This window comes from Pteropus medius, unplaced genomic scaffold (genome assembly GCF_902729225.1).
Source record: "Pteropus medius unplaced genomic scaffold, Ma_sr-lr_union100, whole genome shotgun sequence".
NCBI classification, from domain to species: domain Eukaryota; kingdom Metazoa; phylum Chordata; class Mammalia; order Chiroptera; family Pteropodidae; genus Pteropus; species Pteropus medius.
The window spans coordinates 71,526-95,163 of record NW_024345088.1 but is presented as its reverse complement, the minus strand read 5'-3'; the positions used below and the strand labels follow the sequence as shown (position 1 = coordinate 95,163).

General features: G+C 47.7%; 1 protein-coding gene and 1 non-coding gene across 3 annotated transcripts; both read right to left on the bottom strand.

Moving 5' to 3' along the window:
* Positions 1–1,165: 1,165 nt before the first annotated feature.
* Positions 1,166–14,407, bottom strand: LOC120611005 (pyruvate dehydrogenase phosphatase regulatory subunit, mitochondrial-like). 2 transcript variants are annotated; one of them, XM_039873318.1, is made up of 3 exons: positions 8,495–8,589; positions 2,797–3,081; positions 1,166–1,821 (listed from the first exon to the last, which is right to left on the bottom strand). In XM_039873318.1, exons 2-3 carry the CDS (start codon positions 3,018–3,020, stop codon positions 1,377–1,379), a joined length of 669 nt encoding a protein of 222 aa, XP_039729252.1. In that variant the 5' UTR covers positions 3,021–3,081; positions 8,495–8,589; the 3' UTR covers positions 1,166–1,376. The 2 variants fall into 2 exon arrangements, with proteins under 2 accessions (XP_039729252.1, XP_039729251.1); XM_039873317.1 differs by lacking the exon at positions 8,495–8,589 and adding an exon at positions 14,275–14,407 and having other exon boundaries at positions 1,171–1,821.
* Positions 14,408–21,166: 6,759 nt separating this feature from the next.
* Positions 21,167–21,270, bottom strand: LOC120611007 (U6 spliceosomal RNA). Its single transcript, XR_005655055.1, has one exon. It is a non-coding gene; the product is annotated as a U6 spliceosomal RNA (small nuclear RNA).
* Positions 21,271–23,638: the final 2,368 nt, after the last annotated feature.

The window sequence follows — 23,638 nt, the reverse complement described above, 5'->3', positions numbered from 1 at the left end:
CAGTCCACTGAATGCAGTGGTCATGGCGGGCACGGTGCAGGGTGGGAGACTTCTCCATCACCAAGCCCCCTACGTCATCTTTCCCTGCACCACTGGTGAACAATGACGGGGGCGACAGAGTGAGGATGATCCCTACTCCCCCTGGTCTGATTCCCTCACTGCCCCACAAGCATCAAGGAGGAGTGAGGCCCAGTAAGGGTTCTGAATGGTGACAGAGAACGAAAGCTAAGCTAACTTACAGACGAGGCAAAGAAGCCTGTGACCCCGAGTCGTCTGGAATCCGACCAGCTGAGCGATGCAAGGCCAGCACGGCACTCGCATCTGGACCAATGGGCCGGGACTCAGCAGTTCCATCACTGGCTCTTAGGTGGACCCTCTTCTGACCCAAACCCTGGTCAATACCTGATGCGAGTACCTCGCAGCCATCACTGAAGCAAACGAAAGGGACTGTTCCCCGCCTGTCCTGCCCGCAGAACAGTGCAGCAGGAGAACACAGTTCTACTGTGAGCACTCGAGAGCCCTCGCTTCTCAAAAGGAAGCCTGGCCGAGTTCGATGACACCATGGGTAAGGCGCCCAGGGCATACTGCGTGAGGAGGCACTGACTCTGAGCGCCGTGACAGTGCACGGTCACCCCAGGCCGGCCCTGCTCTCGTGCCCCGGACCACACAGCCCTTCCGTCCCCGCCTCTCGTTCCTCTGCTGGCATCTCCTCTCGCCACATCCATGGCTATCAGATCTCAGTCACGAGACATTGTCTCGCTCTGTAGTTTACAAACAAGTTTCCTTTTACAAAAGTATGGATTATGTGAAATGGAAATGTTATAAAAACTCACTTTGTGATCCAAACTTCAAATAATTCCAATCTCACCTAATTAAAATGTTGTCCTATGTCACATAAATACTACATTGACTGGCGAGGCAAACCGTACACTGTGCTTACACTCTGATCACATGGCAGAGCCACTTTGTTGGCAAAAAGAAACAGCAACTGTCCTTTGTCAGGATTAATCTTGAATCATCGGTCATGTGAATTATGCAGGGTGTTCAAAAGAGCAACCCTCACATATGCAAGTGTCCGGAACTTCATCACTGGGCCTCGCTCCCTCTCATGATAATTAGAGGGCTCAGCACACGGCTTCTATCAGCCACGAGAGCAGGCTCGACTTGGGGCTTCTGGCTAATCCACCTCCTGACAACGAAGCGACGGCCATTCTTGCTACGTTGTTACCGGACGGGGCCACAGTGCAGATTAGTCTTCCTCCTCTGGGAACATCCCTACTTATTCCAGTGCTAGTTAGCTAACAACGCCCTGTGTCCCTGTCCCTAATTACACAGATACGGAGAAAAACGCTTATGCTTCAGAGTCAGGAACATCCTTAACAGCGACTGGAGAAATCCAGCGGGTCAAACCGTGTTTTAACTATCGAGCACCGAAACTTCAGTTCCTCCACCTCCTCCAGCGCTGCCACTTCCTGTGCGCCAGTGAGTGACACAGACAGGAAATGGCCCAGGAAAACCTTCGTATCAGAAGAATGATGGGTTCTGCAAAGGACCTGGGATACAGAGCCCGGACTACAACTCAAGTCGGAACTACTGACCTCCAGGCAAAGTCGTGTAGGACCAAACGCGGTGCTGAGTAAAGGCATCGGGGGACAGCAGACCGGTGACGGGCAGATGACCCACTTACCTGTCTGGATCCCCGTTTCCTGCTCTAACTGATGGTAGAGTTTGTTTGAATAGTCTGCCATCTTCTGCTCGATGGTCAAGTGCCTGGCGGTGCTGAGGATGCCTGCGCAGAACCTCGTGGAGCCAGCCGCCAGCCTGCAGGATGAATCCGAAAGGCTATTAGGTGCACTTGCATATCCGTGAATGCAACAAGTTCAAGGTTCCTCACTACAGCATCGTTTGGATAAACAAAGGACGGAAGCGACCTACATGCCCATCGACATGAGACCGATTTCAAATTGTGGAGTTCACCTCCACAATGGGATACTATGCAGCCATAAAAACGGAACGAGAAAGTTTTTATGCAACAATATGGAACAATCCTGAGGAGAAAAGCAAGGTAAGGAACAGTGTTTAAGGAACGCTATCACTTGTATAAAACAGGGCAAAAACAAATGAGCCCCCATATAAACAAACATACTGACCAATACACATGTGCTAATCTATGTAGAGTATCTGGACCGATACACAGGGAACAACACTTGCCTCCAGTGAGGGAAGCGTGAGACCAGAGGTCAAGGACGGGAGGCGGGCTTTCCTGGGACGCTATTCGACAGTTCTCCATTCTGAACCATGTGAGGATATTGCCTACTCAGAAGTCAATATTAAACTGGGGGTGAGGGATATGCGAACTCCGTACTATCTTCTCGACTGCTCAGTAAGTCTAAAACTGTTCCAAAAAAAGTTAATCGAATGGAAAAAGGAAGAGAAATGGGGCAGAACGTAGCCAATTTCATTTCGGCCCCCAGAGAAAGCTCACGACACAGGATTCCTGTTGCTGTGACGACGACACAGAACAGGACGGCGAGATGTGCTGTGAGCCTGAAACAAACACGCCCTTCAGGGACTTGGGGCGTCGGAATCGGCCCGCTCTCCAGAAACAAGAAAACACGGTATGAGGCATCGCCAAACAAAACAAAGCACAGGATTTTCCCCTCTGTGACTGTTCTCATGCTACTTAGCGACCCCGATCAGCGAGCGGTGGGACACTCTTACCGAAAGGAGAGGGAACGAGGGAATCCCGCCCAATTAGTGCAGGTAGCCCCACACCATGTCCAGTGTGGTCCTTACCTGCCCTGCTCCAAAAGGACAATATCCTTCCACCCCATCTTGGAGAGGTGATAGGCCACGGATGTGCCCATGATTCCCCCACCACAGATGACCACCTGGGCCTCGGCAGGCAGGGCGACGGAATGCTCCTTGGCAGCTGACACGCCGCTTCTGACGGAGGAACGGTTCTGCCATCCTCGGCTGGTTCTTTGTCTTCGGACCACTGACAGCAACCGGCAGAACATCACGGCTGTCAGCAATGGGAGGTGCGCTCTCACTCAGCTAGGGAGATCCCCAAAATTCGACCTAGACAAAGAAACCAAACATATTTCATTCCACTGCACTCAGCGCATGGCATTCACGAGAAAAGAATGCGACACGGAAAATCATCCTTCATTCCGCAAATATGAGGACCCAGAGTGGCAGACACCGAGCTAGGTGCTGATGCAGAAGCGAACAACAACGAGGATGTCCCTGCCTTTAGTAATGTACGCTGGGGCGGGCGGTGGGAGGGACAGATGGAGAGGGCTGGAGAGGAGGAGAGGAGGAGGCAGGGAGAGGGTGGGAGGGGGACGGAGAGGGAGAGAAAGACGGAGGCGGGAGGGGGCAGCAATACACAAAGGTAACAAGGAACGAGGAGGAATGAGGGCATCTGATACCATGGTCAGAAAAGGGGTCATTTGAAGAGACCTGCTGGATGATGGAACCAGCTACGTGAGTGTCCCAGACAGAGGAATGAGAATGAGCAGGTCGAGGCCCTGAAGTGAGACAGACCTTGATGAGCCCAAGCACACAGAGGAGGCCAGCGTGTCCCCAGCATGAAGAGTGAGGGGGAGACCATCTAAGAGAAAGCCAGGGAGGCAGGCAGAAGCAACTGCCCGAGGATGCCATTACCAGGAGTGGGGATTTTATTCTGAGTGCCAAGAAAAATACTAAAGCAGGAAATGAAATGATCTCATGAATTTTCCAAGATCGGTCTGGCTCCATGGTGGAGGGCAGACTGTCGAATGAGAGGTAAAGCAGAGAAGGGTTAGGAAGGGACTGCACTAGTCTGGGGGACATCACGGTGAGCAGACAAGGATGGTGGCAGTGGAGTCGGAGACGGGACTGGATATTCTTGGAACCAGAAATGGAGCAACTCACTTGCCAACAAACTGGACGTTAACATCGGAAGAACGGAGAGATAGGATGATGGCTACAGTTCCGTGTTAGGCAACTTCGGCCACTCACCACAGTGTAAAGATAGAAGCACAGAGGCGGGGTGGGGAGGGTGTGTGTGTGTGTGTGCGCGTGTGCCTGTGTGTGTACACTCGAATGTTCAACTCACGTTAAGTGCAACATACCCATCAGGCATCCACGTGGAAACACCAGGCAGCAGCTGGGTACACAAGCCTGAAGCCTGGTGAGGACGTCGGGAGTCGTTAGCATATATACGCTATTTCAAGCCCTAGACCTCCAAGGACAAGAAAAACGCCTGAGGCTCCCAAGCCTTTCCAGGTTGGCGAGAGAAAGGCTAGACGCGGGACTGAATGCTGCGGCAGAGTCAGAGGCCCAGATAAAGACAAGTGGCTAAAGAGACAGAGGAGGGGAGGTTAGTAAGGTAGAAAGAAAACCAGGCAGGGGTGTCAGAGAAGCCGAGAGAAGAAAGTGTTTCAAGAAGTGGTTAAATGCAGACGGGGCGGGGAGGTGGAGCCCGCTGGCCACGTGCCCACCGGGCTTTGAGAACACACCGTTCCTTGGTGTCCTCAAGAAGAACATCCGCAGGGGAGCCGGAGCGATGAAATACGGATGAGAGCAAACCGAAGATAAGCAGGACGCGGGATGCCGACGGCGCCGTGACAACCTGCTCTGACAGGGAGCAGCTACTTGGGACAGTGAAGGAAGAATGTTGTCGGTAAAGAGGGGAGCTGTTCGGAATATTTCACCGCTGTGGGATGACCCAGCAAAGGGACAGAGATGGGCGAGACAGCAGAGGTGACAGCAAAGACTGAGGTCCCGGGGAAGGAAGGAGAGGCGGGGTCGCCGGCCGAGGCGAAGGATGGCCCGCCTCGTGCTTCCAGGGGTGACGTGCTGGAGATGAAAGAACGAGACGTTTCTTCTCAAAGAGCACAGAATGATGAGTCCTGTCAGGCCGATCACTGACACACACGACTCAGAGGTTGTCACCAGCACGCAATTTTTCAGGACAATAAACGTAAGTCAGAGCCGGAAGAGCTCAGGCCGCGGCCAGCGGGGAGGTGTCACGCAGGAAGCAGGACTTAACGCTGAGCCTTGAGGGGACAACACTGGGACGCAGAGAGCCGGGAAGCACACACAATAAAGCTCCAGACACGTGTGACCATGTGTGCTTGTGGACGACAGGAAGGGACCTGGCTTGGAGGCCTCGGTCTCTGAGTGCTGGAAGCAGGAACTGAAGTAAGGTGGAGCTGGACCGTGGAAGACTCTGGATACTTGGTCCCGTATACCAGAATGAATTACTACAGGCCGAATGTGACAGAGGCAGGGTGTGAACAAAATTAATCTAACAGCAAAACAGAGGACTGTTCAAGTTTCAAGAAACTGAAGAATAACCTGCTGGCGGGCTATGCAGTCACTGAAGAATGAAAGATGAGGACTTAAGACGACAGTGGTGGCAGTCTTCAGGGCAGCACACGGCTAGTGAACCCACCGCCACCTTCACTAGCAGCCTCAGCACACAGTCAGCTCCACACTGGCCCGACGCGTCTCAGCCATCAGTCAGAGAGGACTCTCGGAACTGAGACCAGTGCAGGCACAGACTGAGTCCCAAGGGAAATCCCATCTAACTGGGGACTCATTATTTTGGGCACCTTGGGACTGACATCGTGCCTCCCATCCTTGGTCCCTGTGAAACTCTTTCTCTAAGATAGAAGTTTCTCCGCACAACTGGCCTTCCTGTAATCTCATCTCCACATGACCAATTTCTTTCTTCTGATCCAACTCTCTCTGCTTTCCTCCCCTCCAAACCTCCCCACCGTGCCCTTCGGAACCACCTTTCCACACTGAAACACCCACCCCTTCACTAACGGTCTCTCAACTTTCTGTCTCAAGGGAAAGGCAGGTCTTCTGAGGGAACTGCCACTGCCACATGGCCAGCCCCATCCCACCAAGCTCTCCAATGACAGGTAACGTTAGCATCCTCCTCACTTCCGAAAAATTACCCCTTGGTCCTGCTTGAGAAAGGCCTTGTTCCCTTGTGGCCCACGCTAGCAGGCCCCCCCCTGCCCCCCCCAACTAGCTCCAGGCTACTGCGCATTAAGCCACAACAGATCTGTCTACAGAGGGGATCTGAACCCATGACCCTGCTCCTCTCCTGCCCTTTGACTCCGCCTCCTTTCGTTCCTCATTCTAAGCAGATGACCTGTCTCATCCCTGAAACTGCACCTGGAAAGCGCCATGCATCTCGAGCCACCTCTTCCTTCTTTCACGCAGTCGAATGGCAACCCCTCCACAGGCCAGTGTTCCTTCTCGCGAACCGAGCTCCATCGACTGTCCTCTCTTTCACGTACCTCCGCTTCGCCACCCTTATCAGCATTTTACCATGTTCCAGTCCCTGCCCCTGATTTAAGAAATGAAACAGGCTCCACAACTTTCTTCGATCAGTGGTTTATAATTTTAAAAATCTAAATTATGAAACTTGCGGTCTTTGCGAAAACTCAAATATAGTAGAAAATTCATTTTCCCAACACACAAAGATAACCAACAGCACTTTAATATTTTCCGAGAATTTTGTTTTTTGGAGCAAGGTGCTACCGTCATGTCCACTGTCTGCCACCACCTTTGTCTTCAGTCCGTCTTGTCCCACACCTTAGTGGTGGCAAAAACTTATTAACATGTACATAACGGCCTGTTTCACTGGACAATATGTTCAATAAATAATGCACAGAAAGGGTTACTCAAGAGTGTGCTTTTCACTTTTCCTCCATCCTGTTCTCTCCTGAACTAAAAGCCGCCAGGCTTCTGACGCTGAGGGGTTCTCACTGAAAATGCTGTGTTGCTCATTTCCAAGGACCCTTTCTGGGCGCCGCCTCGCTAGACCCCCCCGCAGCAGTTAACAGTGCCGATCGTTCCTCCTGCTCACGAGCTCTTCCTTCTTTTGACACCTGCCTCCCTGGTCACATCTGTGCTAGCCTCTCTCCTCTGCCCATGCCCTGTGTACAGATGTCCCTCGGGGCTCTGACCAGCTCCTCTTCTCAGTCCACTGATCTTCGGGGAGACATCCTCTCTACCGTGACTGACGGCCTACCTGGCAGCCATCCGGAGCCATACAGCTGCGTATCCGGCTGAAGAACGGCCATCTCTATCGGCTTCCCATAGTTCACATCCAGAAGGCAAACACACCTTCCTCGCTGTCCAAATCTGCTCCATCTCCTGTGTCCCTCACATACGCCATCCGCTAGAATCCTGGCTGTAATCACGAGTCCTCCCTTTCTCCCACCTGCTCTCGCCAGTCAATCATTGAAGCCTAACGACCGTATATTCTAAACCCCCCTTAGACTGATCTACTTCTCACCATCAGCTGAGCGCAGGTGGCCCCTTTCCCACTCAGATTACTGCAGAAGCTTCCAGACAGGGTTCCAGCCACGAACCTGCACAACATTCTCCCCACACCCCACGATCTTTACACAGAAGTCTGAGCGAGTGTGCTTAAATGAAAATCCTATTTCACGCCGCTGCTGAAAACCCTTCAATGCCTTTCTGATGCCTTCAGGAAAAAGCCAAACTCCCTACTGTGAACTATAAGGTCCTTCACTATCTGGCTCATTTCTTACCTCTGGTCCCCATTCTCTTCCCTCACACTCTAATCCAGCCAGACCGAACCACGTGTACTTCCTCGAACGTGTCAAGCATGAACTCTCTCTTTCACCTCCAGGACTGTGCACACTGTTCCCTCTAACTGGCCCAGTGCCTGCCCCCGCCCCCAGTAAAGATACTCTCCTCAATCAGCCCATTTGACATGGTACCTGAAGCCGTCTCCCTGAGCACGTCGTGAGGAGATTCTTCTGTTTTCTCGTAAAACTCTGCACTTCTCCCAGCACAGTGTCTGGCACGCCGTGTAATGGCTGGTTTGCAATCAGGGAAGTGACACCGCCGCCCAGTGAGAATATGGGCTTTAGAGGCAGACAGATCTGGGTTTCAAAAGCTCCCCACCTCTCATCAGCCACTTGACTTGGAGCGAGTTACTCAAACTCTGTACTTCAGGCTCCTCATCAGTACCGCGGGCTAGGAACACCTACCTCGAATGGCTGCTACAAAGACTAAATCAGACGATACAACAAAACATGCACTTGGCACCTGAGAAACGCTCGGTAAGCGGCAATTTTTAATCCACTGTTAAAATGGAGCTCTCTGAGAGCAGGGACCAATTATTACTTGAACTTGGTGTTCCCAGCATTCAGCATAAGCACCCTAGAAATATAAGGTGATGAATGAATGAAAACAGACAACAAAGGAGATGAGAAAAAATTCAATGATGACTCTGAGATCTCAATCCCTAGGATTCAAGATAGGAGGACATTTCTAAATAATCTGAAAAAATTTTTAAAAATGAAAGAAGGTAATATTAATAAATGTAGTCACAATGCACCAGACACTGCTTTATGTGTACAACGGATAGATCCTCATAAGCCTATAAAGTAGATATTCTAATTTCTAGTCTACGGTTGAGGAAACTGAGGCACAGAGAAATGAAGTGACTTACCGACATCCTATAATATTGGTGAATGGCAGAGCCAGGCTCTAAACCCTACCAGTCTGGAAATGGAGACTGCCTTTTCATCATTATTCCAATGCTACCTTTAAAATAAAACCAGACTTCTGGTCAAGTCGGTGGAGTAGGTAAATGCCATGCCCACCTCCTCCCAAGACCACATCAAAATTAGAACCAAATTATAGACCACCATCATTGAGAACCACCTGAAGACTAGCTAAAGTCCTAAAACTAAGGATATAAAGAAGAAGCCACATGGAGACTGGTAGGACGGGCAGAGGCTTGGAACCAGCAAGTCCCAAACCCACAGTCTGCTGATTAAGAACCGGGAGGGATAGCTCAGCTGTGGAGGTCCGCCCTGAGGAGCAAGGGTCCAGACCACACTGGGCTCTCCAACACAGGGCACCAGTGCCATGAAGAGGAGTCCTCATGTCATTGGGCTGTGAAAACCAGTGGGGATTGCATCCGAGTGAGACCGAGGGCTGCTAGAGTCCCAGGCGTTTCCTTGAGTGGCCTGCACATGGGCAAGCTTGCTCACAGACTCACTCCATCTGGGATCCAGAACAAGGCAGCAGCCCGCAAAGTACCAGAGACATACAGGGAGGAACTAAATTGACTCACTTCAGGGCGAGGGCTGCAGGGGTCATGGTAACATTCTCTGAGGACAGAAGTGCAGGCAGGGGCCATTGTTCCTTTGTTGAGCTCTCCTCCCACCCAGCTGGCCCAACACAGGTGGATGCCATATCCGAGCTCTCCATTAACCTGGCTAGCAGAGTTCCCCCAACTTGGTGATTCCCTAAGACCCCAACCCACTCAACTCGCACACCGAGCCAGAGCTTCTCCCGGTGGCTTTTCCACAGTAGCAGCTCACTCTGCAGAGTTCCTTAATATCTCTCAAAGGTCCACAAAGCCCTAAGAAGTAGCGGCTGGCCTCGGTGAGCCCTGTACCTCTAACTGTGTGGCTCCTAACGAGACTCAAGGGGTGACCGGTCTCACCTATACTGTAACTTCCAACAGGTGTCCCAAAGCCTGGCATGAGCTATGGCTAGCAGTGGCTTGGCATGCAGCTTCAACTAGCAGCCACAGCCCAGTACAAGTGGCGGCTGGCCTCAGCTCACATTGTGGTGCCCAACAAAGTGTCCAACAAAGTGTCCCAGGCCCGGTACTAGTGACGGCTAGCCTCATTCACAGCATAGCCTCTCCTAAGTGCCTCAAAGCCCAGCACTAGTGGTGACCAACCCATGGATCACATTGTAGCCTCCACCAAGTGGCCCCATGTTAGACAGAAACAGTGGCTGACATCAACCTGCACTGGACCCCCTCCCAAGGGGCTCAGGAAGCAACACACTCAGTGGTCGGCTTCAAAACACCACAGAGCACCAGCTCACCAGCTCCACAAATGAGACACCCGAAGGGTGGACTCTACTGGCACCAGAGTCCCACCAAAGCAACTCCCACTCTGTGAGGTCACCCCTGCACAAAGCTTGTACACTGTTACGGCCAACCCTCACAGCCAGTCAGCCTGAGGGTCAATCTCACCCACTGACGTGCCAACAGCAACCAAGGTTCAACTACAACAGCAGTGCACAAGTGACCCACACAAGGGACATGTATGGAGTCTCAAACAAGATAAACCCAGAGGCCCAAACTGAAACACATCATGATTAAAATACTAAAGGTTAAAGACAGAGAGAATCTCGAAAGTAGAAAGAGAAAATCAGTTACCTATGTACCAGGAAGCTCCCACAACCAAAGATCCTACAGAAGAAGATGAGAGGCCAATATCCCTGATGAACGTGGATGCAGACATCCTCAGCAGAACATTAGCAAACAAAATTCATCGATACATCAAACAGATTACACACCATGATCAAGTGAGATTTATTCCCGGGATGCAGGTTGGTTCATTATCTGCAAATCAATTAATGTGATATGCCACATAAACAAAATGAAGGATCAAAATCATATGATATCAACAGATGCAGAAAAAGCATTTGACACATCCAACATCCTTTCATAATAAAAACTCTCAGCAAAGTGGGAATAGAAGGATCATACCTGAACATAATAAAGGCCATATATGACAAACTCACAGCTACCATGATAATCGAAGGTGAAAATTGAAAGCTTTTAAGATCAAGAACAAGAAAAGATGTCCACTTTCACCATTTTTATTCAACATAGTCTTAGAAGTCCCAATCACAGCAAATTGTCTTGTCCGACAATTTCTTTGTCAGGCAAGACAAAGAAATAAAACACGTGAAATTGGAAACTGTCACTATTTGCAGATGATATAATACTATATAGAGAGAACCCTAAAGAACCCACTAAAAAATTTAAGAACTAATAAATGAGTTCAGCAATGTAGCAGGATACAAAATTAACATTCAGAAATCGGTTGCATTCTTATACCAGTGACAAATTATCAGAAAGACAAATTAAGAAAACAATCCCATCTATGATCACATCAAAATAGTAAAATATCTAGAAATAAATTTAACCAAGGAGGTAGATGACATGCACTCAGGAAACTGTAAGACAATGAAGAAAGAAACAGAAGATACAAATAAATGGATGGACATACCATGCTCATAGATAGAAGAATTAACATCCTTAAAATATCCATACTAACCAAAGTAATCTACAGATTCGATGCAATCACTATCAAAATACAAACGGCATTTTCCACAGAATCTGAAAAAATAGTCCTCAAATTTATGTGGATCCACAAAAGACCCCGAACAGCCAAAGCAATCTTGAGAAACTAGAACAAAGTTGGAGGTATCACACTACCTGATACCAAGCTATAACATAAGGCTATAGTAAGGAAAATAGCATGGTACTGGCATAAAAAGACACACAGATAATGAAACAGGATAGAGAGCCCAGAAATAAACCCAGGCCTACATGGTCAATTAATGTAGGACAAAGGAGGCAAGAATATACAGTGAGGTAAAGCCAGTCTCTTCCACTAATGCTGTTGGGAAGACTGGACAGATACATGCAAAAGAATGAAAGGGGATCACTTTCTTATACCATATACAATAACAGACTCAAAATCATTAAAGACTCGAACGTAGTACCCGAAACCATAAAACTCCTAGAAGAAAACATAGGCAGTAAGCTCTTTGACATCACTCTTAGTAAAATTGTTTTGGATATGCCTCCTCAGTCAAGGGAACAAAAGAAAAAATAAACAAATGGACTACATCCAATTAAAGAGTTTTTACACAGCAAAGAAAACATCCATCGACCAGACAAAAAGCAACCTACTGAATGGCAGATGTGAGACAATGATACATCAATAAAGGGTTAATATCCAAAATATATAAGAACCCATATAGCTCACCACCAACAAAACAAACAATGAGATCAAAAAATGGGCAGAAACCTGAACAGAAATCTCTCCAATGAGGATGTGCAGATGGCAAAGAGACATATGAAAAGATGCTCAATGTCACTAATCTTCAGGGAAATGCAAATTAAAACCACAATGAGATGCCACCTCACACCTGTCAGAATGGCTATCAATAAATCAACAGAGAACAAGTGTTGGTGAGGATGTGGAGTAAAGGAAACCCTCATGCAGTGTCGGTGGGATTGTAAATTGGTGCAGCCACTGTGGAAAGCAGTGTGAAGGTTCCTTAAAACATTAAAAACAGAACTGTCATATGACCCAGCAATTCCACTTCTGGGTATTTTTCCAAAGAAATCCAATACACTCATTCGAAAAGATATCTGCACACCTATCCTACGTTCATTGCAGCATCATTTACAATAGTGAAGATGTGTAAGCAAACTAAGTGTCCATCAACAGAGAAATGGATAAAGAAGATGTGGTACAAATACAATGGAATATTATTCAACCATAAAAGAGTGAAATCTTGCCATCTGCGACAACATGGATGGACGCAGAGGGTATTACGCTAAGTAAAACCAGTCAGACAGAGTAAGACAAATACCATATGATTTCACCTATATGTAGAATCTAAAAAAGAAAAGAAATGAACAAAGAAAAAAACTGATAGATACAGAGAATAAATAATGGTTGCCAGATGGGAGGGAGTTGGGGGGAGGTGAAAAAAGGGAAGGAATTAATACAAATTGCCAGTTACGAAAACAGTCGCCGGGATAAAGTATAGCATAGGGAATATAGTCAGTAATATTATAACCAATGGGTATGGTGTCACATAGGTTATAGATTTATTAGGGATCACTTAAGTTATAGAAATGTCTAATCACTAGGTTGTACACCTGAAACTAATATCTTGTCATCTGCAACTGAACACCGTGTAATTTAAAAAACTGAAAAAAAAAAAACGTAAATCCAGATGAGTAAAGAAAGGGTTGCCGTAAAGACAGAACCGCAAGGCACATCACCCAGCAGGAAAAAAGGAATTGCAAAGGTAACAGAAGAAACATAACAGATGAGTTTCAAGATGCAATAAACAATGCTAGACGCCCAAGGTGTTAAGAACCGTCATGACCTTCAAAAGGGTCAGTGAAGTGTGAGGGCAAAAGAAAAAACAAGAAAAAGGATTCAAAGTGGAAGCAAACAATGAAGAAAAGTAAGGAACTAAAGTCTGTTCTAGTGGGTTTATCAGCGAACACAAAGCAAAGCTTGATAGCACGGGCGGTAAGCCAGTAGAGAAGAAACTGAAGATGTCAAAGACCAAGAAATAAAACACATAACGGTTCAAAATGAATTTTATTTGGAAAAAAAAAAATCACTGTAAAATCTCTGCTAAGAATAAGTTCTGGTAAACAACCTCAAAACTGGCGCTGGTTATGCTCAGATCTCCTTACACCAACAAGGGCAAGAAGACAGCTGGAAGTCCCGGACGTTTCCCTCTGTGGGTACAGCGTCGTGTACACGTGGGCTGCTGGGCCCGGGGAATACTGGGCGAGTGCAGACAGATTACGAGAACATTTCCCACAATACTTCTGCTTAAGAGCCACCTGGAACACTTCTTTAAGAACGATGCATTCTCAGGCTCCCTCTCTGGAGATTCTGATCCTGTTGGTCCTGCTGGGTGCTGTATTTGTCAAGTGTACTAGGTGATGAGGCAAGTTTAAGAAATTTTTATTACTCTCTAGCACTGGAAAAGCGTGCCCTTGTGCTTGGCTTTCCCCACCCCCACCCCGCATCCCCGCGTGTCATGCCTGCATGAATACGCAAAACGGACTTGAAGATTCTGGCTCAAATCTGAGCATCATTCACATCACACCCAAAGCGACAAACGTTAAGAAGGAAGCTCACTGTCCTAGCTTAGGTGTTTCCAGGTACTGGAAACACCGCCGGATTCTGCAGCAGACCCGCTAGTTAGAAAAGCACAGGTGGACCGCACGTCTCACCTGCAGAGGAGGAAGACCGGGCTAGACAAGCCTCATCTGCAGTGCGGGGCTGTGCAAGCCCGAGGCGGGGAGCCAGAAGCGAGGTCACCCCGGGCGCCCTGGGCTTCGGCGCAGAGCGGCGGGCGCCTGGAAGACCCAGGGCGCGGCAGCTGGGCAGGGATCCCCAAGGAACGAACCTCCTCCGCGGGACAGGGCACAGCCGCGAGAGGCGGACCCACTCTCGGCCCGGGCCACTGGAGTCCTGGCACCGGGACGCGCCTTCCCGGAAAGGCGAGGCAGAACCGACGGGAAAGGAGGGGCGGCCGGGACCACCTCTGAGCGAGACCAAAGCCGAAAGAGGGGGCGCTTGGGGTTCACCGGGCGCCCAGGCCCGCGCGGACCGGGACGCCACAGCTGTCCCGCAGTCGTCTCCTTACCTCATGGGCCCCCAAGGGCTCCGCGCTCAGCGACACCCGGCAGAAGCACCCGCGCTGCCCTAAGAGTCACAGTTGCCCGGGATTCTAGGATCCCGAAGGGCGGGGACGGGGAATGGGGTTTCGGGCGGAGAGAGCAGAGTCAGGTGCTGGGACCACGACCTTTCCGCGCTTTACTGGCTCCCCAAACTGGGAATGGGCGACGCCGGCGCGATCTCCTTTCGCGCACGCGCGCGCCGTGACGTCCCCTGCTGCGGCCCTGCCTCGCATCGGTCTTGTTTGGGTCTTGCTGGGTCCATCCTTTCCCTCTGCCAAGGTGAATGTGATTTGGAGGCCATGTTGATTCCTGCAAGTGCGGCCCGGACGTCCGTGGTGGGCGGCAGCTCCTCTGGAGCATGGGTGGCGTGGGGGGCGTGGGGGTTCTCTCTGCCCTCTAGTCGCCTTTTCAGGTCTGGCCTCTCCTAAGTCCGCAGCCCAAAGGCTTCTATTCCAGGGTATTTAAAGTTTTCTTGGACTGGCAGTCTCTTTTTTCCTTGGAAGTTGTTGGGGTCTTCCTGGGCGAGGCTCTGGTAGACAGGATTGGAAATCTGGTCTGCTGTTCTGGCTAGACCTGGGTTTGGGAGGTGGATTAGAGCAACCTTTTTGGCACCAGGGACGGTTCTCCGATGAAAATCTAAAGCCTGATGATCCCAGGCGGAGCAGAGGCAGTGAAGCTAGAGCTGGGGAGCAGCGGCAAATACAGATGACATTTCAGCTCGCAGCTCGCCTCCTGCTGTACAGCCCGGTTCCTAACAGGCCGCAGGGGACCCCTGGACTAGAGGACCTGAGTTCGAGGCGGAATCTCACTCTCTGCACCTTTCTAGCTTTTCTGGGCGAGAGGAAGAGGCATCTTTCACTTCATCGTCTGAGAAGCCTCCCATCCACCCTTCCTTCCTATCACATCACGGTGCCCTTTTCTTCCCTGTATAGAACTCATTCCATGTTTAAGTATGTTAGTGTTTGTTGACCCTCACTCTACAGCACGGCAATAGTCTCAGCACTTAGAACAGTGTTTCTCATAGAACACACTTGGGGTTGAGCCACACTCTCCTGTTCCCATTGTTTGGATTGAAACTCATCTTACTGCACCAGCCAATCTTGTTTTATTGATGGCCTCTTGTGGCCAGGGTGATGGGCTTCAGCAGTGCGCAAGAAAGAAGGGCCTTCTGCCTATAGGGAGTGGCAGTAAAACTCCAGGGGCCCCTGTGTCACCATACCAACCTACAACCTGCATATTTTATATACCATACTCTTGACAATTAACTCACACAAGGCAGCCCTCACGAGGTCTGGCTGCCTGAGAACAGAAACTCTGCTTCTTGTTACTCCGTTTCATGAAAGTTCAAGCCATTCTAGGCTTCTGCCCTAGATAAATAATAGTTTAGCTAAAGGCTTAAAGCCTGGGGTCACCTACCTGCCCCCCAAAGCGAATAGACTAACAAATCAGGTATATTCTTGGGGAAAACTTTCCTGATGCCCAGATGTGGCAAATCCAGGAGAAGAATTTCACAAGTTTTCTTGATCTGGCTCATGCCATTTCCAGGAATATGAATTTGGGAGAAACCTAGTTGTCTTCATGAAACGGCGGATGAAGTAAAGCGATATTTAATGTGTTAAGTCTGTTCACATGCAGTAGTGGAAAAGCTGCATAGATCTCTGCCCGCTTCCTCACCCGTCACCATTTTGGCCTCCACTTTAAAATGTTAGTTCGTAAAGCTGCTTTCATTGTCGATGTTTAGTGGTACTTTGCATGCTCTCATAACCACCAATGCACTGTTTTTTTAAGAGGACTGAGTGTTGTAGTGTTTTGGGCTTCTCTTTTTCAATGAAATATCCGAGTTTTTCCTTGTGAGATTCTAGACTTCTCAGAGCAGAGCATCTCTTGGAGAATTACACATTTCTCATGGGCCATATTTTCTCATCATATTTAGATGCAGCTATTTTTATCCTTTGAAACCTTCTGCCTTCTCCTTTTTCTGTCAAGGACAGAAATTACAAGAGGTGGGGCGGATATTTTTAGCATGTTTCAAAATCTCTGTGCCAGGAATTCCTTGCACACCAAGAACTGGCGCTCAGAGCACCCCCTTTCTCCACGCCGGGTTCTCATGCCTTAAACCCCAGAACGTCACTTGGTGGGTGGAGAGAGGAAGGACAACAAAGAAACTAACTCCATTTCAGTGTGAGGGTTCCCATCACCCCTCACAGCTTCTACTTTTCCAGAGCAGGTGGGTGTGGGGTACAAAGCTGTCACACCTCGTTTCAGTGAAGGGTTTACTAGCTGGACAGTTCACACCTTACTCTCTGGCCAACTACTGGGATGTCTCAAAGCGCCACTGTAATTACTGTAAAGTGCTATAACTCGTTATTTGCATTTGTAAGTGTGTAGTCCTGTTCAGTCCCTTTCTGTCCCCGTGTAGGGTTAGCATGTGGCCCTGAAGATGTTCAAGGCACTTAGGTAAATGGGACCTTTTCTCAAGAAACCTGATGCTGTAGATGTAAAAAAAAAAAACCCTGATGGCTTTAGGCACACAGGGTGACCGAGCATTTCTGCCTTCCGTGCACACAGTATTAACACTGTGCACGGTATTCCTATCAAGCCAGATTCCAGTTGAGATTTTCTTTTCATTTTACTAGGTTTGTCAGTGAATAAACAGACATTTGAATTGCCATTTCTACTTGTAAAATATTCTTCAGCTGTATTATTCAGTATATGTATTTGCCATCACAAAAGGTAAACATGATACATAATACTGTATCTGTGTTACCAAGTGTCAAACAGAATTTGGAAACCTTGCTAAGTAGATAACAGTCATTATGCAGTGGTGACCTGGCTGGGGAGAGGAAGCCTCCGTTCCTCCTCCTCAAGTTGCTATTACGGTCACTGGATTTCACATCTTGCCATGCCAGGGGAGCTGCCTTGCCTGTCTTATGTCTCAAACCTTTGGGATGTTAAAATAGGGCAACCTTGTTTCCCAACAAACTGTTTGCAAACAAAACAAGAGAGCAGTTATTATGACAACTGGACTGATGACTACTGGAGTGAAAATTTTAAACATTGTTTAGAATTAACATCACTGTTATGTTCTCTGCACCAATAGAAATTCCTTCCTTCTGTTGATGTGATCGTTCCCCTTCCCCTTCTCATAAATACGCATTGCTTTGGTCTCCTAATGGAACAGTTTTTGAACTTCTGCCCAAATCATTGTGTCCCGAATAGTTATCTTTGTTGATATCAAATAAATGCTTGTTGCCTCTTACTTTGAAAGGACTTTTTATTTTTAGGTTATCAAATGAATTGGGAAAAGTGGAGAGCAAAAGCTCCCTTTGAGCAGATGTAATTGATTTACTGACTTTGGCCATATTAGCTGACCAGTAGGTGGCGCTGTGGATTGCGGTTTCCTGGGTTCACAGAGCCCCTCACGTTTTAATTGCTCTTGGAGAGCACTTTGTCAGGATTAATTAGAAACCCATCTCAGACTAATAAACTCTCCCCCTGAGAGGTGATAACTCAGCGTGGCCCCTGTGGCACCGAAGGGCTGAGAAGAGGCTTCTTCAGTGCAACCTTGAAAAGAGGGATGTACCCTTCCCATATCTCGGTCCTTCCCATGAGAGGCTCTATGGAGTTAGGGACCCTCAGCCACTTGGATCTGGGGCTTCATCAGACTCAAGCCCCTCAGAGTCTGAGGTGAAAGGGTTTGTCATGGTTGGTCAAGAGCATGACTTTGGAGCTAACCTGGCCTGGGTCTGGATGTCAGCACGGCCTCACCTTGGTGTATGATGCTGGCAAATTACCTTTCCTAGGCCTCTGCGTTAGTCATCAATAGAAACTCTATATAAAGAGAGAGAATCAATAAAATGTGTGTGTGTGTGTGTGTGTGTGTGTGTGTGGGGTGTGTACACACAGAGGAAGGGAGGGGAGAGAGTTAAAGAATTTACAAACTTTCTGTAAACAATCATGGCAGAGTAAACAATAATGGGAATACTATAATTGTAAAAATAAATGTTAAACTTGCCTTTGAAAAAGAGTTAATACAGGAAAAAAAAAAAAAGGCTTTACTCATGGGGCCGTGGGGGCTGGCAAGTCTGAAATGTGCGGGGCTGTCCAGCAGGCTGGAGACCCAAGGAAGAGCTGATGTTGTGGTCTCCTGTCTGAAGCAGTCTGAAGGCCGAATTATTCCTTTCTCTGGAGGATCCAGTCTTTCCCCTCAAGACTTAACTGAATGGATGCGGTCCGCCACATTAGGGAAGAAAGTAACCTGCTTTATTCAAGTCTACTGATTTAAATGCTCATCACCTCTAGAAAACACATTTACAACAATATCTAGACTGTGGCTTGACAAAACATATGGGCATCATAGCCTAGCCATGTTGACACATGAAATTAATCATCACAACCTCCATTTACTTGCTTGTAAAATGGGCAATGATACTTTTTTTTTTCCTCCAAGATTTAAATGTGTGTAAGATACTTGGTCCATTGCAAAAATTTTCAGTGGACAACAGCTGCATTTGTTATGACTCCTGCAAAGTGAATTGCATGGTCTGGAGCCTGAAGTTTCCAGATTGTGTGAGACAGTGGGAGATGATCAAGGCGGCTGAGAGACATGCAGCCCAAGGAGCGAAGCACCTGTGCCCAGACCTGTTAGCCGGATGCTTGTGACAGGAGCTGGACTGGTGTCCCCAAGTGCCACCGGAGCTGATGTCTTCTGAATGAGCTCATTATGACTTATTTACGAACTACTTAGGCTTAGTATAGACTTACTCCAGGAAGTTCAACGCAATTATCTGAGCTCAGTGAGCTATCTTTCCAGTACACTGCCCAGGACGTGTACCTGTGTGGATGATCTGTGAACAGCTCTAACCCAGGCCAATGGCGACCTTGGTTGACTTGGCCTCTGTGCTTTCCAGCTTCTTCGGGGCCCTGCATGAAGCTGGATATTTGTGCTTCATGCCCTCCTCGGGCCAGCTGGCCTGGCTCTGCCGGCTATGCTTAGACCTCTTTCACTGGGTGACTAGTTTGGACACCTAATTTCAGCTGCCACGGGTTCTAGGCTGGAACATAAAAGCAGTCTCCCAGGGGAACTTTGGGTTCAGTCTCCACAGACCATCACCATGAGGGACGGGCTCCTGTCAGGGGATCAAAGGCACCCAGGACTCTGGCCACAGAGGAGAGTGTGCACACAGTCTCACCCAGTGACACATTCCCCTTCTCCTGGCAGCGTTTCAAAACTGAAGCTCAGCAGAATCATGGGAGGGAGAAATCCCAGCGGCCACAAGCACGTAGGACTTGGGCATGAAGAGGCAATGACGTCCCATTCTCCTCTCCACTGAGCGCCAGAGCTCCTGTGCCTGACAACATGCTTGCTGGTTCTAGGTGCCACCTTTTCTCTCGAAAAGCTTTGTAAATGTCTGGTGTCACACTCTTTTCAATAAGGGTTGGGCCCAGATTCTCCCCCTGTGAACTGGTGCCACACCTTATCCCAGTTGTAAAATTCTCTTTACCTAGCCAAGACATGCTTCCCTCCTTCAGGCAGGCTTCCAGGATCTCCAGCTGAGGCAGAAGGGGAGGCAGCCACTAGGCTCCTGCAACCTCCGACCCCCACAGCACCAGCTGAGGCAGGAGCATCATCTGGAGACTCTGGAGGGCCAGGGGCCCCTCCAACACCCTCAGCAGCCAGAAGCCCTCCCCAGAGAAGTAGCCCCTGTAACTGAGCCCCTTGTGATTTTAATACCCTAGTATTTATGACAGCTAGAATCAAATAATTTACTTCTTAATTAAAATACAGGTATAGGCTTTAACCCAACGTTTCCCTTGCTTTGGTTGTCACACGTCGTATAGACAAAGATTAAAAAAGTAAGCCAGTCCTGTTCTGAAGGATTGCCTGTAAAGCAAGTTCTCAGAGAAATGTTTAAAGGTATACTGTGCTTGGGATAATAGAAAAATACGGCTAGTTAAGCACAAAACAATAATAGCTTAAACAATGATGATAGCCACAAGATGTCTAGTTTCTGCTTTGCGCTTTTAAAGATAATATCACTGATGCACGATTATGAGATATTTTGCAGAATCTTGGCTCTTCGACCTAGATCCTCTTGTTCTCACAAGATTGTGTTGTTAATGTACTCTTTGTCAAGCAGGAGGAAATAACTTCAGGGTCTCGAGGAAAGTTTATGAGTTTGTTTTGCAGAAGGAAAGACTGTCTCCACAAGGTAGCTGCGACCAGCTGCTGGCCCCCAGGAGTCTGATGTGAAAAAGTGTTATCTGTAACTAAAGAAACACAGACTTCTCTCTCAGTCCCCTGGAACCCCCTCCTCCTCCCCTTTAAAACTCCCCTGCTTGGTCTGGAACTTCGAGATGATCCGCAGTCGTCACAGGTTGCCAGCTTCCTCAATAAAGCAAACTTTGCTTTCCACCCAACACTGTCTGTGGAGTACTGGCTTTCCAGTGATGCTGAACTTGGTTCCCAGCCACCCCCTCTGCCACCACCCTGCTTCCGGGTGACACCTTCACCTAAGGGAGTCAGCCCTGGGCAGCTCTGCTCTCCCTCCCATCACCCACCCCAACCAGATGAAGGCCTCCGGCCGCTGACTCTTGTAGGACCTGCTAATTATGTTTCTTAGAGCTTAAGTAACAGCGTTTTGTGACTCATTTTTAAAACTTAATGTTTATCAAAGTAACAGAGACACTAGCTTTAATTCAAGTAATACTGCAAGGCTTATGATGATGACTCACTCCACACTTTCAATTCTCAGTTTCGAGGGGTAATCACTCAACTCTCAAAGGTCTCCCTTCAGGCGATTAATTAATGATTATTATTTTTTTAAAAATTTATTTATTATGGTGACGTCGGTTAAGAAAAATATGGAACGCTTCGCGAATTTGCGTGTCATCCTTGTGCAGGACCCACGCTCATCTCTGTATCCTTCCGATTTTAGTACATGTGCTGCCGAAGTGAGCACTGTTTATTTCTTAACTTATGCTTATACTGTTACTTCTTGGGTTTTAAGTTTCAAATATTCTCTACTGACTTGGAAGATGATTTAACTCTCACGCCACATATACATTCATTTCCCTCACTCGCCGCCCATATCTTAAATTTGGTTTCATCTCTGTTTGGGGGTTAAATTTATTATTTACATTGTTTTAACTGTGTAAATATTCCCAGTTGAGCCATGTCATGCACTATAATTACATTTCTGTTAGTTTTTCTTTATCTGAAAATGTCTTTATTTCGCCTTCTTTCTTGAAGGATATATTCGGAAGATATAGACTTTTGGGTTGACGGTTTTTTTCTTTTCTGGAGTCAAAGATGGCTTCCCCGCTTTCTGATGAGAAGTTCAAATCATTGGAATTCCGTACAAAATTTGTTTCTGTTTTCATGATTTTCTCTTTATCCTTGATTTTCGAAAGCTTGGCTGTAAGGTTCTTAGGCCTAGTTTTCTTTAAATTTATCTTGGTTTGGGGTTTATCGATCTTCTCTAATTTCTAAATTCAGTCTACACTAAAGCTGAGGAGTTTTTAGTTATTTCCTCGGATAGTTTTTCGGCCACATTCTCGCTCCTTGCCTAAATCTTTTTTCTCTTCTTCAGATTCGATGATTTCTATTTACCTGGTTTCATCTTCACTGATTCTTTCCTCCATCATTTTAATTTGCTAGGAAGCCCATTCCTTGATTATTTTTAAAATTTCAGATATCCTTTTAGTTCTAAAATGTCCTTTTGTTGCTTTGTTTCTCTGCTGAAATTTTCTAGTTTTTTTTTTTTTTACTCATTAAAAGTAGATTTTGTTTTATATCAGAATAGTCACAATAGCTGCCTTAAAGCCCCCATCTGGTTGTTCCAGTGTTCGGGTCATCCTGGAGGTGGCATCTGTTAATTGTCTTTTCCTTTGAGAGAGGATCATATCTTCCTGCTTCTTCCTATGTTGAAAAACTTTGGATTGTATCCCGCCCATTGTGAACGTTACGCTGCATAGATTCTAAACTCTGTGATACTTGCTCACAAGAGAGTTGCTATTTTGGTTTTAGTGGGTGATGAGCTCCGTTACACTCAAGCTGCAGATTTCCATGCTTGTAACCAGCAGGGGCTTCTATTTTAACTCAGTTCTTTCAACCTTAGTTACAAGCGACTTCCGTCATGCACCACACATGCACATTTTCAGGGGTGCCCAGAGACCTGGGTGAGTTCACATGTGGAATGGGGAGCCCTCCTTCTCTGACGATCTTCTTTGTGAGTCTCCCCCTCTCTCCAGCAGCCTGGGTTCCTCTGAGCCCCCTTCCCTGGTTTCCAGAAGCACGGTGAGCTTTACTACTGGAGTTTAGCTGCCAGGGGCCTCGGGCTGCTTGCTCCAATTGTTGACGCCCCTCCCAAAACTGCCTGCTTTTGTTCAGTCTCCAGAGCTCTTAGGTCGTTGTTTTCTGTATTTTGTCCAAAGTGTATAATTGTTATTGGTGGGAAGGTCGGTTTGTCAGGAGCTTTCTCCTCCATAATGGACGTTGACACTGTAAATTTACTTACAGTGAAAAACACACGTGTGCCATTTCCTTTTTTTATAGAATTTTTTTGGGACATGATGTATATGTGTGCTTTATTCTTTAAAGCAATCCTTTTTAAAATTTGCCTATTTAAAACATGAAATCTCTGGCTTTTCTTCCTCTCCTTCCCCGTGGGGTTAGGGTTTAAGCTCTCTAATGGCAGCCGATGATCGAGGTTTTTACTTTAAGCCACGAAGCTTTATCTGCTGATCAGTTAGAACAGCGCTGCTCCTTGTGGCTTCCTGTCACACCTGACAGTGGTCACTTCTCAGAAGGTTCTTCTCCTTCTCAAGCGTCGCTGAATCTGTTTCACTGCAGCTCCTGTGAACGCTTTGACAGTTAGGTCGATGGTTTGTCATTGAGCAAAATCTGTTCTGCTTCCACTTTGAAGATGCCTGCCCTCACCAGACGACCGGTGCCCCACACTGAGACGCTCCTGTGTCAGAGGTAGAGGGGGATTCTTTCTTTGTTTCCCTTGTCTCTTACCATGCTTGGCTAAGTGACTACACCTAACATCTAACCTTTTCGGGTAAACTCAGTCACCACGGTAACACTCTCCCTTCCCTTGCCCCCGGCCCATAATGCACAGCGCGTGCTTGAATTGGCTCTTCATCCTCGCTGAGTCCCGGGGAAAGTCTGCCTGTCCTCGGTCCATTTCTGCTTAGTGACTTGTTCTTCCCTTAGGATCCCTGATACATGTTTTCTCTCCTATGAGTTGCAACTGTAGCTGAGTGAAACAAATTGTAACTGAATAAAAGAAAGGATAACTGAATACTCTGGAGAAAGCCGCTGAA